The sequence below is a fragment of the Schistocerca nitens genome, chromosome 11, assembly GCF_023898315.1.
Source record: "Schistocerca nitens isolate TAMUIC-IGC-003100 chromosome 11, iqSchNite1.1, whole genome shotgun sequence".
Lineage (NCBI taxonomy): Eukaryota > Metazoa > Arthropoda > Insecta > Orthoptera > Acrididae > Schistocerca > Schistocerca nitens.
Window position 1 is genome coordinate 17,793,626 of NC_064624.1, and position 17,157 is coordinate 17,810,782.

Below are 17,157 nucleotides of genomic sequence, written 5' to 3' on the forward strand. Positions count from 1 at the left end.
CACGGGTGCCACCCGAGGTCAAACACGACAGTACAACCTGCAGGCTCGGCCAGCATCTGCATTTATGTTCGAGCAGGTATTTCTTGTGGTGTTTCCCTAGTTTTGTCCGAGCCTGTACATTATTTATGACAAATTTTATCTAGGAGTAAATATGTCCCACAAAAAAATGTGTACTCACCAATCTGGGGCAGCTTGGACTGAATGTGCTGCTGTAGCTGCTGCTGCGACAGAGGCTGGGGTTGTTGTGCTTGTTGTTGTTGGGGCTGCTGCTGTAGTTGTTGCTGTTGTGGTTGTTGTTGTGGTGGTTGTTGTGGCTGCTGCTGTAGTTGTGGTTGCTGTTGCTGCTGAGGTTGCAACTGAGGCTGTTGCTGTGGTTGCTGCTGCTGTTGTTGTTGTTGCTGATGAGCCTGTTGTTGCTGCATCATCTGCTGCTGAGCCTGCACCTGTTGAGCCTGCACTTGGGCCTGCACTTGAGCTTGGGCCTGGGCCTGAGCCTGAGCTTGAGCTTGAGCTTGAGCTTGAGCTTGCGCTTGTGCCTGAGCCTGGGCCTGTACTTGCGCTTGCACTTGGGCCTGTGCCTGGGCCTGCGCTTGAGCCTGTGCCTGCGCTTGCGCCTGTGCCTGGAGCTGTTGTTGCTGCTGCTGCTGCAGCTGCAGCATCTGCTGCTGCAGCTGCTGCTGTTGCTGCTGGTGTTGGAGGGCTAGCATCTGCTGCTGCTGTTGGTGTTGCTGCTGTTGTGGTGACGGTTGTTGCTGCATCTGTTGCTGCTGCTGCTGTTGTTGCAGCATCACTTGTTGCTGTTGCTGCTGCTGCTGTTGTTGCTGTTGCTGCTGCTGTTGTTGTTGTTGCTGTTGTTGCTGTTGTTGCTGCTGCTGCTGCTGTAGTGTTTTGTTGATCATCTGCTGTTGCTGCTGTTGTTGTTGTTTCTCCGGTGTCATGGGCATTGCAGTATTCGGCAGAATCCTATACCCAAAAGACAGAGCTTCAAAATTCTATGGTATGTTAAATGGTACACAACAGAAAAGCTAACAATTCTGGAGTAGAGGTCAAAAATATGAGGATTCAGATTTCAGTGTCACAGACTAAAGAGAGAACTGAAACTCGCAAGGAAACACTGAAGCGATAAGATTCTAACCTGACAATCAATCTGAGCTCCACACTAAAGGAAATGGGATAAAATAATTAATTCTAAAATCTCTATTTTCATCAAAAGCAACAAACAGCAGTAAGTGGAGTTCCTCAGGAGAATGTACAACTACTGCCAAAAGCTCAGGAAAGATTTAGGTAGACAGGGAACTCCAGTTCAAAGCAGTCGTGCCAGGAGCTCGACAGCACTACTCTTTACGACAGAACGTGTTGAGGGGGAACGGTGACGGGGTTGGAGGACGAGAGAGGAAAGCCTCGGCGGTGACTCACTTCGGCGGCGTCATGCCCGACTGGACGACACCCTGCGGCTTCGTCTGGTTGGCGGCGTCGGCCTTCTGGGTGACTGCAGGTGCAGGCGAGACTCGGCTCAGGCCCGGCTTGGCACGCCCCTTCATCTGCCGACACAAGAGTGAGGTTACAGACTGTGTCTAGCAGACTCTTAATATTGACAGTGGTCCTATAAAACTATCTGTTGCTATCTCGTTGCTACCGAGACACTGGATATTTTTCTTCCTTTCTTACACTGTGCAAAAGAATTAAATAATCACTTTTTCAAAGCCGTGTAATTGTCTCCAATCGTGACAAAAACGTTTGAAAATTAACTCGAGGTGTGTACAATTTCCTTGTCTAACGGTGCAAATGCACCCTGCGATGTCACTCTCACACTCGACAACTCTTCAGATAGCGTGGTGTCGATACGTGCAAAAGAAAAGGGGCACGTCTCAGGAGTTTGTGTGGGATGTAATGAGGGTTAATGAAGACACATTGGCATCACACTTCATCACAATTCTGCCCAGTGTCACCGAGTACTTGTCATATGCTGAAAAGGTCACATTTCACCCCTTTTCAGTGACGGAGGTTAGAACTGTGATGTCCGGCACCAAAATTGTGCAGTTTTCTGACGAGTGGCATAAAGCGCATCAATGAAACTGCCCGTTTCCGTGGGGTGTCAACTCCCAAACATTTTGAAGCCGAAAATGACAGTGAGCAACATGAAGACATTTTTGACATTTTTTGACACTGGTGGCACCTTTGGACGTTTCAGCTCTTCTCTACGGACAGTGTGGGGCTGCATCCACATTAAACACAGTCTTATCCTTCTCGAGGACAGTACGACCACAGTTTTTGCTCTTTTGTATAGGTTGTAACCACTAGCAACAGTTGAAAGTGATCTGTGGCACAAAAGGTTAATTATGCATTTTCATCCCTCCTTTTTCGCGCCCTCCTATGATGTGACCACAGGAGGGGAAGGGAAGTGAGTGCAAGCTATATTGAGACATGTGGATAAAGAATAAAATGGTGAAGTGTCCATCTGAGGACAATAATTATTGACCATATTTAACGTCTTTCTCTCCAACCACTAAGAAATGTTCACTGCACACATTTCGTCTTAATGATGTAAATCATCATTACTGGTGATGTTTTTTGTACATCACCACCTGTAACTCCAAGTGCCTCCTTTTAGCACATTTTTCGGGTACTCCTGTGTTCAGCCTAGCCTCACACCAGTTAGCAACACTACACACTCAATGTGAAATACAAGAAATTTAGCACCATTAGTGTTTGCTTACGTGGCAATTTTACCGGGAGAAGAGTTCCGATGTACGGTTACGTAACATACCGGTAGAGGTCAGAGCTGAACCGTCACTGCTACCGTCGGCAAACGACTGCACTGCAGCCACTACTGAAACTCCGTGTACTACAGTCTGCTCTGCGACACGTGTTGCTCGTCTTTTCCTTTTCTTACTTGAAGCGAGTGAAGAGACTAACCCTGGGGCTCGAAACGGGCAGTCGTGACACCGGAAGGGATCAGTTACGTCATTCTGCTTTCGCAAGAGTGCAGGACGCGGGGGTGGGCAGCCAGCTCTGTGAGAGTGAGGGGAGGCACGTTCCTCTACTCTGCTCCCCTGCCCCCCCACAGGCTCAGTTCTCGCCTGTTCGTGCTCACGGCCACCAGCTGAGATAGTGTCTGCACAATATATTTGTCATAAACGAGCCCTAGTGTTTGTAAAAACACACTAGTGGTACCATATTTGTCATATTTCATCTCGAGAAATGTGTAGCACCGGAATCAGATGTGAGATTTGGCCACTATTCAGTATTTCCTTACTAATTTTCCACTTGTATTTGATCAAAAATCGTTCAAATGGGTCTGAGCACTATGGGACTTAACATCTGAGGTCATCAGTCCCCTAGACTCAGAAAAACTTAAACCTAACTAACCTAAGGACAGCACACACATCCGTGCCCGAGGCAGGATTCGAACCTGGGACCGCAGCAGCAGTGCGGTTCCCGACTGAAGCGCCTAGAACCACTCGACCACAGCGGCCGCCTGTATTTGATCGTCATTTACTTTGGTTGCATTCTATTCTTAAACCTTTCTGTGGCTCTACCTCCAGGCACTTACCCATAAGTATGTCTTGTTGCTGCACCACAGCATACTCTAATGTAGTAAACAGAAGAGTCCGACATTAGTAGGGGAGAGGCAAGCGAGGTACGGCAGCAAGATACACCTGCGGGTGCACGTTATTTTGGTAAATGTGCCTTAATGCCTGAAGGTGAAGCCGTAAAGGACTTCAGAATTTATTGCAGTAGAGTAGAAAAGTAGTAAGAAAATAGCCTGTGTGGTCCAAAACAAAACATGTATTTCCATACAGCTGTAGTGTTTCTACCTGCCTCCATAGCGAAGGTCGCTAACACACACCTGTGCATCAGTGCTCGACTAGGCAAAATGCCAGTTTCTCAGAGGTAATAAATTTTCGCTCCTCGGTATTTGGCCGAGAAGGGAAAAAGAGGTGGTAACAAAAAGTTACCACTTACCAGTCTTTGCGCCACTGTCCTGCCTTTTAATCGAAACTTCTCGACAGTGCCTCACGCAGTGTTGGCATCCTTCTCTTTCAGAGGTGATCCGTCTGACAGACGGGGACACTGAGCTCAGACTTCCCCTTCAGTGCTACCTGAGAGGAACAGGCACAGGGTTTCACAGTCTCGCTACCCTTGACCTGTGACGGCATACACCTGACACTACAATGACGGACACTCGTCACGACCGTCCACACCACGCAGATACGCACTCGACACTCTGCAGCAGGTCACTGGGAGGTGACGGCAAACCACACCCGCTGTCATCTCGCGAGGACAGTAGTGCAGGATTTTTGCATCTGCTCCCCTATGCTTATTCCTGGAACTACTGTCATTTTAATTATTGTTTGTCTCTGGGAAGCGAGCATCACTGTATTTATTTTTTTTTTTTAAATCTGTTAAGCTAGGTCATCATCCAAACAGCTGGGGAAAGAAGAAAAAGGGTGACAGCCCGGAAACAGTTATGGTGACAAAATGAAGAGTAATTGACACCTAGGTGACAAAATAAAATATCACAATGTAATTGACAGCCAGTACTGAAAAGTGCAATTCATCCACAAAGCAATGATTCTGTAGTAAATTACAAAAATTGTACGAATAGTCTACTAAGGAAAGTTAAAATCAGCCACATACATATATATTGCCAACCTCCCAGAAGAAAAAAGAAATTACCTTCACGTTACATCGAAAAGTCCATCAATTTTCTAATTTGTGGGTCTTCGACCACTATGAACATTTTACATGACAGCCTTGCTCCGCAACTCCCTGAATTTGTAACCTTTACTCACATTACTGCTGTTTCATTGTAAACTAGTTTTCAAAAACAGAGATTTACACAGCAGAATAGCACTATATTTTAAATACTTACAGGATTGGCTAGTAACAACAAGAATACACAGACATATTCAAATGCACAATTTCCACCAATGCAAAGATTTATGCAAATTACACAGTGTTATAAATGAAAGGTCAACAACATGCTTACCATGTACAGTCATTTTCAGAAACAATGGCTACTCAGAAATAATCAAATAACTGAGAAGGTTTTTTTCAAGAAGCAGTTGTGCTAGCAAGAAAACACAGGGTTTAACTATTAACCTATGCTACACAATATCAAATTGAATTGAGCTGCACTGCTTGTCTGTGAAATTATGTGAGCACAACATAGTTGCCACACTCAGCATAGTTTCAGCAGCAATATGGCAATAAGGTGCAGTATTGAGCAAGGTTGCACTGAAAAGTGATGCCTTCTAATTTTTTTATATGAAAACTCTTTAAGATTGGTTAAATACAACTAATTTACTACAAGCAATGCCATATCGGTAATTTTTAGAATCAGGAACTACATTACCTACACAGTGGATTACCGATATTCATGTAAAATTCTCTGGTTTGTAATTTCAAATGCTTTGATAATTAGTAACTTATTTGAATAACCAAAGGCACTTTCTGAATCATAAAAATTAGGACAAAAAAAGTACAGGATGTTCATAATTAAAGTTACAATTTTGAAACACTGTAGAAATAGAATGATTGCTCAAAATGACACCAAATTTAAACAGCATATTACTGATTGGTTGGAAGAGGAGGGGAATGGGAGGCGAAATTAACGAAAATTTGACGAATAGATGGTTCTGTAAGAGCCAGAGTAAGATGTGCGGCACAAAGCTGTTTTCTAAGTTTGATCTACGACACCCACGACTGTCTCCGTGAAGGATCGTGCACTGCTGGTAAAGCTCTTTGACAGTTAACCGTGCACCACCAGACCTGCAGAAGTCCTGGACACTCAAAGGTATGAAAAAGGCATTGGTCCAATGTCTGCAAAGGGTCTGAAGAAAATAATTACAAAATTTGAAATGATAGGTATTTTGGAGAGCAGTGTTTGTCAAACATCTGGCCACAGTATTGCTTTAGGGATCGAGCGGTGGTGTGCAAACATACAGTGCACGACAAATTGTCTAAATGTTGGACATGCCTGAGAACATGATGTGTAAATACTTGTTTTGCAAATCAAACTGCCTTTTCCTGCTGCTATTTATTTTATTTAATCCATACGTGTTTTGCCTACTACTGTTTTAAGGCATCATCAGTCAGATCTGTAATGATTACAGTTTTATTAGTTATAGATTATCAAACAGTTCACGTCACGATTTTTTGTAAGAAATGTAATAACTTAGGATTTGCTGAACTGCGTTTCCTCACATCTGGTCTGGAGGTCGCACTACCACTTTTATCACTGTTCTATATTCACCTCTTCGTGTTTTCGCCATCCACACACTGTTCAGCATGTTTGTCACTCTCTCACTCGATACAACTATTTCGTCACACACTTCTTTTCACAGCATAAATATTGCGACTCCATTACGTGTTTCATCGTCTTTGGTATGTTTACCTATATGTTGCCAACCTAACGAAGTATATGTTCGTTACTAATTTCTATTCATGCTGTTTATAACATCTGTGTGCATATGAGTGAGAGAGAGGGGGGGGGATAGAGCCGATTTATTTCATTTTATTTTTTTATTTTGGGGGGGGGGGCGGCAGTGGCAGTTGTACTAGCTGTTAGCATGTGGCTGAAACTTTGGTGACAACTGTTTTGACTTTCTGTTTCAGTATTCTGGGGAGCGGTCATGGATGAGTGAGTGTAAAGATGTTGGGTTCCATTATTATTACATTGAACACTGTTTTTATCTTTATCCTTTTTGCGAACATTATTCTATTATTTTATCTATTAGTGTAAATAATGAATTGTTTGGCATGTGTACTTGGTCATTCAACAGGATTTTCCCCTCTGCTTTGGTTTTATGTATGTGGTAATTTTCTTGCATGGTCAGAAGGTGCTTTTTATTGTTGATTCTTATTATTCTCATGTCATCTTCTCTAGTGGTTGGTTTGTGGTCATTTTCTCTCAGGTGTTCTGCAGATGTGGAGTGGTTTGTCCCACATTTCCATGCCCTCATGTGTTCCTTGTACACGACATCAAATGTTCTCCCTGTTTGCCCTTTGTACGTGCCTTCACAAGTGTTACATTGTAGCTGGTATATGTCTCTGGTTTTCGTCAGTTTTGGGGTGTAATTTTGTATAGAATTGTCTGTTGTGTATGCTATGTTTATTCCCTGTCTTTTGAAAATGTTGGCGATTTTATGGGTGAGTTTGTGTTTGTATGTCATTGTGTACCCTCTTGTGTTTTCTTTCATTTTTTTCTGGTTATTCTGTGTAGTTGTTATGGAACTGCGTGTTTGTGTTTGGTTCTGTTGTGTTGTTATCTGTGGTTTGGATCTTTCTGCTTTTATTTTACTTTTAATTTTGTTGTTTAGCTTTGTGACTGTGTTATTATTGTAACCATTATTTTGTGTTATCTGCATTATTATGTCCAGTTCTTTTTGGTAGCTTTCTTTGGTGAGTGGTACTGTGTTAAGTCTATGGAGCATGTGTTGAAGTGCTGCTTGCTTTTGTGCATGTAGGTGGTTCGAGGATTGGGGAATGATAATATCCGTTGCTGTGGGTTTACGGTAAATTTCAAACATATGCTTATTGTTTTCTTTTTGGTTGTTATATCCAGAAAAGCAGTTTGATTTGCAAAATAAGTACTTATATGCTTGCTGCGGAGGATGGCCACCCAAACAAACTTGTTATGGCGTGTAAAATCCTAAGGAACATCCTCCACTGCTATACATAAAAAAGAACATATTCAGGAACATGAACATTCACTCTGGAATTCCTTGCACGCATGGAAGTTGACAATGAATGGTCGTGGGACATTCTGTGGACAGGACAGACAAAACCCATTTCCTTCTGCAAGGACATGTCAATACACAGAATTGCAGAATATCGGCAATGAAAAGTCCATTAACCAGTACCACTTCATTCTGCAAAGGTTACTGTGTGGTGCAGTGTGGCCCTACAATGAGTCAATCATTGTAGGGCCACATTTTTCCGAGGAGCTGAGTCCTGGGGTAATGTTACCTGTACCGTGTAGGGTCATTTTTATGAAGACTCTGCTCCTGCACATACTGCACAGCCAGCAGAGTGGTTGCTGCAGAGGTATTTGAGACGTGCTAGGATTATTGGCCTTCATTTCTCCACAGCCTGGCTGTCTAGATCACCCGATCTCAATCTGCGTGACTTCTCGCTGTGGGATTATCTGAATGACATTGTGTTCAATGCTCCAATTAGAAATGTAGCTGAACTGAAGGCACGCACCATCTACTGGTAAAATTTTTGTTAAATTTTTTTTCTGTTCCACGACACTTCCCCCCGCATCAATAATTTGACGTGGTCTTGAGCAGTGGTTTTCATTTGACAGCATTTTGAAACCTGGAATTTTAATTATTGACACCCTGCATAATATCAACTCTGCAAAATAAATAAGTTTAAATAACAAAAGTATTTTTGGGCAGCTCCAAATTTTAATTACAAATATTTTCTTAGTTACTGTTTCTTCACAGAAAATAAACTGGTTACTGGAAAGGGTGAAACTAGGGTTATCGAATGAGCTAGGCCTATTTGTGAGTAAAATGTTATATCTCTCAGCCCCTTTTATGGTTACATCCTACAGGAACAACTTCAATTTTCAATTTCTCTTAACTTTCAGTCAACAAAATGAAATGCCAGGTCACGCTCTACAAGGTTGGGTCTTTATGACCTAACTCTATTTTTATGTGCAAAATGTCAACTTTTATGAAAGAACGAAGTATAATTTTTTTTAGCTATATGCTTCTCCCCCACCACCTGCATCTAATGCACGTGTACAATTGTCGCTCTCGGATCATTCTGACTCGTACATTGTAGAGGGGGTACATTGTAGAGGGAAGGTCAACTAACTAGATTTTAGGCAAAACTAAATACACAATTAGAAGCAGCACATTGTAACATATAATGTCAATAGCAAGGTTACATAAAATACTGCACAAATAATAATTTGACAACTTTGTGTACACGATGTATGCTTTACATTGCAATTGAAGGTATTCAAATGACAAGAAAAAATTAATTATCTATGGGAGTAGAATGGTAGCAAATGGAGTGTGACTCTGTCATGTCTCTGTTGGCAGCAGTGATACTTCATCTGGACAAGCTAATTACTGGACACCAACCCTGTCTCAATATGTTATAAATAAATGCACAAAAAGGATGGGGCCCAGGCGGCAAGTTTTTTCATCTCTTCTGACAGCTTTCTGGGGTACTGTGGACTTATTTTTGCAACTCTCCCTCTTTCCAAAACTTTTTTTAATTACGAACCTGCACCTTCTGCGTCTGCACCTGCGCCTGGCTCATCTGGGACGCCGTCACACTGCCACCCGTCTGCGTTGACACGGACGACGCCGGCCGGTTTGTCGTCGTGGTTGCGGTCGAGGGCAGGATGTTGGACAGCGGCCGCACCTGCGACACGTCACGTCCGGTCACACTGTGCTACGTCTCCCGGTGAATCGGGGGACCGCAGTGTCGCACAGTTCTACTGAATTCTCCACTCCTTTTATGAACGTCAGATAGAGTCCGAGCACTCTGACTGGAGTATCGCACCAGCAAGGAGGTTCCGTATTCGTAACAACCTAAATTTTGGCTTAGTAAAAGTTGGTTCTCATGTAACGTGACAAATCACTTTTGGCTACAACATAAAACTGCTAGAACCTGTTCCTCTCTCTTCATACAAAAATTTTGATTCTATTTATTTTATCAGCTTTGTTTCTGTGATTCAAATTTTGGCATTTGGCTTCTTGCTTAGGAACTGTACCTCAGAACTGGTGATTACTTACAGTGGGCGAAAAGGTCGTGCGGCAGACAACTTCTGTGAACTAAAACCCGAGGCCTGGCACGAGCCAAAAGATGTTTCAGTTAACATTAATTTAATTATATCAACGCAAATCCATCAGTGACATACAAGATACTTTACCTTGTTATAATCTGAGGTCATATTTGTGATACCAAAATCAAACACAATCTTTTGATATATTTATCAACCATGTTCCATTTACACGTCGCCTGTTGGCTTTCGTGTCGAGATCTTCAGCCTACACTCATTTAACGATTTTTTATGATGTTTCGCAAGAGCAAGTTGTGGACACTGTCAAAGGGTTACCCCCACCACCAAAGCTTCAGATTCTATTTGACAATGCCAGCCACTCCTGCTGGCAAAACATCAGTAAAACTATCAAACAAACGTCAGCCAAAGATCTCGACACAAAAGCCATCCGGCAATATGCAAACGAGTGGTCGTGAAAACCTCAAAAATTTTGCACATTCTATTCCATTTTAATTTCAATCTATTTTCATTTTTGTACACTTCTAGCCCTTCCGTTCCCATGCCAACCTGGTTCACACAGTATACACTGCCTGACAAAAGAATGAAAGAAATGACGGCCCAATGTCGCTGTAACTCTGTACGAGAGCCCAGCATCGGCAGGTAGTAAACGATCGGAGTTGCAGTCCTCTGTGACAGTGAGAGCAGCCTCCAGAGAGGACTAGTGGTGTTGCGTATGGCGTTATTACCACGTCAGGTAGTGTATACAGGGTGTTTCGAGCCTTTTGCATCGTACGGCAACAGGTGACAGTGGATCCACAACAAATTACATTGAGACACGGAGCCAATGGTTGGAAATCCATATTTACTCTGTTACAGACATACACATAACAACAATGTAGCTCATAGTAAATGTTCAAAGTGACGACCGCCCTCTCGGCGAACACGTGGCAAAGGTGCCTGGAGTTCTGCTGCACTTGCTCTAAAAGATCCGTAGGGTCTGTTGTACTGAAAGACAGGCAGCTCGGACCCTAGCTAGCAAGACTCCATCCATTTCTACAGAGGTTTCACACACCGACGTTCTGACGTAACCCACAGGAAAAAGTCCAGAAGTGTGGGATCCGGTGATCACGCTGACTAGGGAACAGGACCTCCTCTTCCAGTGTGATGGTGAGGGTACGTGTTGTTCAAGTGCTCGCAGATATTAACATCAAAGTGGGCTCGTACACCTTCGAGCTGAAACCGTATCCTGTCGTAGACAACAAACGTACAGTCACAGAGAACTGTGGAAGCACATCTTGCAGTAAAACCGCGTAATGTGGATCTGTCAAATGGGGAAGCAGCAAATAAGGTCCCGTTAGGTGGTCTCGGAGAATGCCCGCCTCTTCCTTTACAGAGAATCATCGCTGGTGACAACCGTTGTGGATGACGTGTGGATGGTCCTCACTCCAGATGTGTCTGCCAAAAACACTATTATGGGCGAATGAGGCCTCACGTGTGAACAATACAATCTGTACGAAGTTCTGCGCTACAGCATGCAGTGGATAATCGACTGACAGAAGTGAATTGTTCTTTTACTTATGCCTTGTCCCGTAGGTTTTGCAGGGTCGACATTGTTAGGATCGGATTTGGCACGGTTAATGGAAAGGGGTGGCCGGATGCCCTTTCTGCCACCAGCCCATAACCCCCCGGGACGGAATCGGCGTACCCCAGCTGTCTGCGTATAGCGTAAACCCTGAAATAGTGCGAACGTGTTTCAAATGTCTGCGAGTCTTAAGTGATGTGGGATGTGGGGACTAGCTCAGTATTCACCTAGTAGGATGTGTAAAACTGCCTAAAAACCACATCCAGGCTGGCCAGCACACCGGTCCACATTGTTAATTCGCCGGGCAGATTCGGTCCGGGACCGGCGCGCCTACTGGAGTCCAGGAAGCAGCGCGTTAGTGCTCTCGGCTTACCTGGCGGGTTATTGACAGAAGTGAATATAGGGCTCAAAATCCTTGGATACCAGTGTTCGCACGTGTTCTTTTTGGCTGGGGTATAATAGCTGTTCCACCAGTACTGTCAGCACTGAATTCTACTAAATGTGTATTTCGAGGGCAAGTTGATGGGTCAGCCACACGATCCGACACCACCACCTGAAAGTCTGGTGTTCGGACACGTCTCTGACGGGAATCTCGGGTGGCAATCTGTAGCGTGAATGAGCCCGGTTATTGTAAGTCGGTGTCTGTGGAGACAAACCTCTTCCGATTAGGATGACACCCATTGGCAAAGCACTCTCTGCACATTCGTGTTGCTTTACAGGCACTACATCCTGCTGCACCGTACATTAAATGCACGTCTGCCAACTCTCGGGACGAGTAATATTCCGCGTCCCATTACGTGTCGTGTGCCGTACGCAGTAATATACCTCACCGTCGACACATCACGAGCTGTCTGATGCAATGGACAACTGAGACCAGGGATAGTGGTATGTGTGCATCACAGTTTAATGTGCCATAGCAATGCACGTGCTCATCACAAGACACACGCTGTGAGCTACGCAGTGCAGAGTACGTCTGTCTGCCTGACTATCAGGGATGTACGTCGTTTATCACCTGCCACCCGCTCCAGTGTGCAACAGAACTGCACGCACGGCTGCAATACGTGTAACGAGACTGGCGGTCATTGCTTCGAACAGTTACCACGAGCTACGTTCTCGTTACGCGGTGCACACTATATACGTCCGTAACACAATAAATATGCATTTACGACCGTCGGTTCCCTATCTCAACATAAGTAGTTGTGCACCCACTATCACCTGTCTCAATCTGACCCTTTACATTTGCAATACTCTGTGTAAGAGGCGTCAAGAGTGTCACACGAGTGGTCACTTTGAAGAACCGGAGGTGCCGTGTACTTGTGAGGCAGCTCTTACCAGCACCTGATGGAATTTGAAAGGGGGCCTCACTGCGGGTCTCCATACATCCGGCAGACTTCAGATGTGACAGTGACCCAGTGCGAGACACGTGGCGACGACAGAGCGGGCACACTCCACTCGCCATTCCGACTGACACGACGGCAGCTCACCATACTGTCACCGAGCACAGTGTAACTCTGCCGAGTCTGATAACGAGTAGAGGACTCCCTCCAGCATTCTTTACCGTCCCACGTCGTCGGTCAGAGACTAGCGACGGCCGGAGTCGGGAATTACTGACCCGCACACGAGCTACCGTTAACGCCACGACACGAGCGGTCAAATTCCGAGCGGTGCCACGACCGGGAGGCACGGACTGCCGACGAGTGGCATTGCACTGCGCGGTTCTGTACTGTTCCAGACGACGACTGTTGTCGGCAGGTACGTCGGCGAACTGGGGACAGGTCCCATTCTTCTTTTACGAGACGCACACCGACATCGCTTCCTGCGTCGTAGTGTGGGAAGTAGTCGGGTGCCACTTTGAGTCACAGCTACTAGCGACCGAGGGAACTCCGACAGCACGTTTCGGACGTCCCGTATCCTCACGCTTTACTTCTCGTGCGACAGTACCGACAGGACATTTTTCGACAGGATGACACTCGCACAGATGTGGCACGTGTCTCTAGGAAGTGTGCAAGTTTGAGGTCCTTCTGTGGCCCGAAAGATCCCCACGCGTGGCCCCAGAGGAACGTGAGGGACCAGCTCAGAGATCGACTCTGTCCCGGGTCAGCTGTCGACAGTATCGAGGACCGGTTACGGCAGTTGTGTGCCGGTCGTCCTCCGGAGAAAATACGGCAGCTTCACGACGCCCTTCCCTACCGAATCGACGCTCGCGTCCGGACCGGAGGAGATGCGGCACCACAGTCACGTGTGGGTTCGTACTGCCGAGCTCTTTGTAAATTTGACTCAGTTTTGTAATAGCGAAGTAACACCGCGTACCCTCTTTCGTGCCGTCAAGTTTCTTTCCATTTCATTTCATTCTGGACGGTTCACTTTTTGTGTCAGGCAGCCTAGTAAACCACTGAGGTGCTCGACCTACGTCCGCACCAATCACAGCTCGTCTTCAAAAGTTGAAAATGTTACGACTGAGGTCACCGGCGACTCGTAAAAAAAATCAACCTCACAACAGCACCGTCGGCGTATCGCATACACGTGTGGCGAACTCTATTTGCACGGCTTGCGAATGGGGGAGTCCTATTGGCCATCTCCCAGTATAAGTCGCATTTTGAGTTAATGCTATTGTCTGCTCACAAATTAACTCTTTACTGTTGCCCACACACAACATACGTGAAAAATAGGACAGGAGAGTCACTGCTGAACTGAATTGAAAAACATTAATGAACAATATCATGAAAAAAACTTGTTACATGTGAACTTTCAGTCCCAGCCTTCGTCAGAAAGGAAAAAATACACACATTCGTACAAGTGAGCACAGCTCACGCACACACGGTCACTATTTCTGCTCACTTTCTGGCCGGACCTAGTGGCCGTGTATGCGTGAGGTGTGCTCGCTTGTGTAAATGTGTGTGTGTTTGCCTTTCTGAAGAAAGTGAGAACGGCATGTTATTCTGGGAATAAGATCTCCCACTTCCCTGCTCTCCATCGTCCAATGAAAGATGTTCGTGAATTAAGGTAGGTAGTATGTGGGAAGCACCCCAATTTCACAGACTGTTATAAAGTCCGTGCACATGAGAGCGGTGCCGATCCTGCGGTGTCGGTAAGGCGGGTAGCGAAATGTCTTCTACCTCCCGGGTGGAGTCAACTGCTCTGCAGGGCAGGGAGATGTGACGTCAAAGACAGTCAGAGAGCAAACGATGTTCAAATATATTTGTACCAATCGTTACTGTCTCGATAGACTCTCGTCTGACTGGAATACTTGCATATGTAATCGATCTGTCATCATCGTCCAGAATTGTGTACTGTTATATCCAGTTCCAACTATCTCGGTGTGTTATTCCAGTGGATACATCGAACAACAGAAATCTCTTTGAGCAATTTCCAACGCAAAAGGAGAACTAGTCCAGTGATAAGAGCTAATATACAGTTAAATGGGCAACAGCAGGATCCCTTCAGCACAAGAAATACGGCAACTGATAAGTATATTGCAAGTTATTTGAAGAATTAACCTACAAAAATTCTACAGATTGGCTAACAAATTGTTTTACCGACCAACACCTATCACCAAAATAGGAAAAGTAAAAAGAAACATGTCAAAAGCTTTAGGTGAAAGGTCACGTGTAACAATCTTTTCGTCATGCCTGTCAGTTCAGTGTCTCATCTTTACCGTCAGTAGCAATCTATAATTTTCATGATATTGTTGATATTCCAACCCGGACTGCCCATTGTTCAACATTAAATGTGGCTAAACATAATAGTGTGAAAAATTACAAATAAAAAAAAAAAATAAAACATTGTCTAGTCCCATGATTAATAATATGCTCTTCCCCCACAAGTCATTTCACAGTCTTCACTTAGCAGCATTTTGTATTTTATCTGGTTAATTTCAAACTCATTACACACAAGGATTCATACAGTAATATCATGTGTCATCACTTCAATCATTTCATAAGTTATTTGTGTGATATGTGACACTTGTTGACATCATAATCCACAAGCAGCTAAATCCGTCATATCTAGTGAAGTAAGATATTTATATGATAATCAAAAATACAAACAATGGAATGGATAAATGAAATTACTTACTGTACACAGGAAATATTAGGCAGGGTACTCCCTCAAATGAACAAGTTCAACATTACAGGTATTTCCAAAGAAGAAAATGAATTAGAAAGCCCAATCTGTTCCTTGTTGTTCACTCATTTACCTAGTGGGCATCGTCTTTCCTTTGTGAGGAAAGCAATCCTCACACCAAGTCACATCCCCGTCTGCAATGTGACTTGTCTTATATTTACATCATGTAACAACTGCACCACTGCCCACGAAAACATCCAACAAGACACAGTGACATGAGGAGGGAAAGGGTGATGGAGAAAAGCTCTGATCACAGCTACATTTTTTTAAAAATGTGACAGAAATATGGCAACAAACTACTCAGCTTATAAGTACTAAATATAAGCTATATGAAAACCCAATGAAATATTACATTCCATATCAGACACTTTGTTGCTTTACTAAAAACGCTGCATTTGCTAAGGGTCAGTCGTGATAGACGTCAAAAGGTCCATCCTAGGGGATGATATGAGTGAACACAGATATCCTGTACATCTTGCAGATGTCATAAAAAGCTTAAACCACAGCACACAAACAGTACTGAGAACAGAAAACTTACTATGTGAAGTAATCTGTATCAGTCACAGAGTATTCACATCTGTAGCTTAACCACTACATTTTTGAGTATTTATGCAGATGACAGAACTGGGGAATGACAGCTCAGGGCAAGACTGGAAAATAAAATCAGTCGAAGAATGGGGATAATGTGAAAATCTCTGCACAAAGAACTAAGATCATGGTGTCTGGATGCAAGAATCCAATTGAAATAAAAATATCTATAGGCAATAGACCTATTGAATCAGCATCTAACTTACAATATCACTACTGCAACAGACTCACAACACTGATCAAAATATAGATCGGAAACTGGGTAAGACCAAGACCATATGAGAAAATCGTCTGAAGAATCTTACACGAGAAAAGTGGGAAAACAATCGACACTTACATTTTCTAAATTGACTGCAGTGTCATTTCTGCTGCACAGGCCAGACATGTGGCTAACAAATACTAAACACTCAAGTGAGGTACAGGAGTCACACACGAGACACCTAAGAACTGTGAAAGCCTGCAGCGCAGCAGACTGGATACATTTAGACTTGGCAATGTGTGGATACAACTGAATATCTTTGAAATACAGTGCACAATGATGGAAAACAAAGAAATATGGTTCTCATGCCTGAGCTGAATGACAGGAGGAAAAAGGAAAAATGAAATTTTTGTCCTACAGACCGAATCGTAGAAGAGACATCAGAAAATAAATGAAACAAAGAAGACATCTTGCTCTGTGACCAAAGAAGGTAAGGTGCTTACTCTCTGAATGGTTTAACAACCCATTGAAGGCAACATACTTAAAAATCGACTACAAACTCAGACTGCAGAATGATGGGAAAGCAAACTTGTTGTGCACTCTTTAGAAGCCTATCTGAAGCGATATCAAACAATCGAAAATCCAGGATCAAATAATGACAGCACTATGAATATGATGGATTACTACTCACCATATAGAGTTGTTGAGTAACAGGCTGACATAATAGAAAGCCTGTTAAAAATGTGAGCTTTCAGCCAAAAGGTCTTCTCCTAAAGTAGACAAAACACACGCACCAAACGGAAGCATTGGTGTGTTGATAGACACTCAAACAAACACAAACACGCACACAGAATTCAAGCTTTCGCAACCCACGGTTGCTTCATCAGGAAAGTGGGAAGGAAAGGGAAAGACGAA

General features: G+C 44.0%; 1 protein-coding gene across 1 annotated transcript in view; it reads right to left on the bottom strand.

Annotated features, from left to right (window-relative positions):
• The window catches only part of LOC126213360 (polyhomeotic-proximal chromatin protein-like), a 367,100-nt gene that overhangs the window by 45,899 nt on the left and 304,044 nt on the right, over positions 1-17,157 (bottom strand). Inside the window, exons 12-14 of the mRNA XM_049941064.1 lie at positions 9,250-9,390; positions 1,417-1,541; positions 179-963 (exon numbers count right to left, since the gene is read on the bottom strand). Coding sequence (XP_049797021.1) covers positions 179-963; positions 1,417-1,541; positions 9,250-9,390 — 1,051 coding nt within the window. The remainder of the gene's footprint in view (positions 1-178; positions 964-1,416; positions 1,542-9,249; positions 9,391-17,157) is intronic.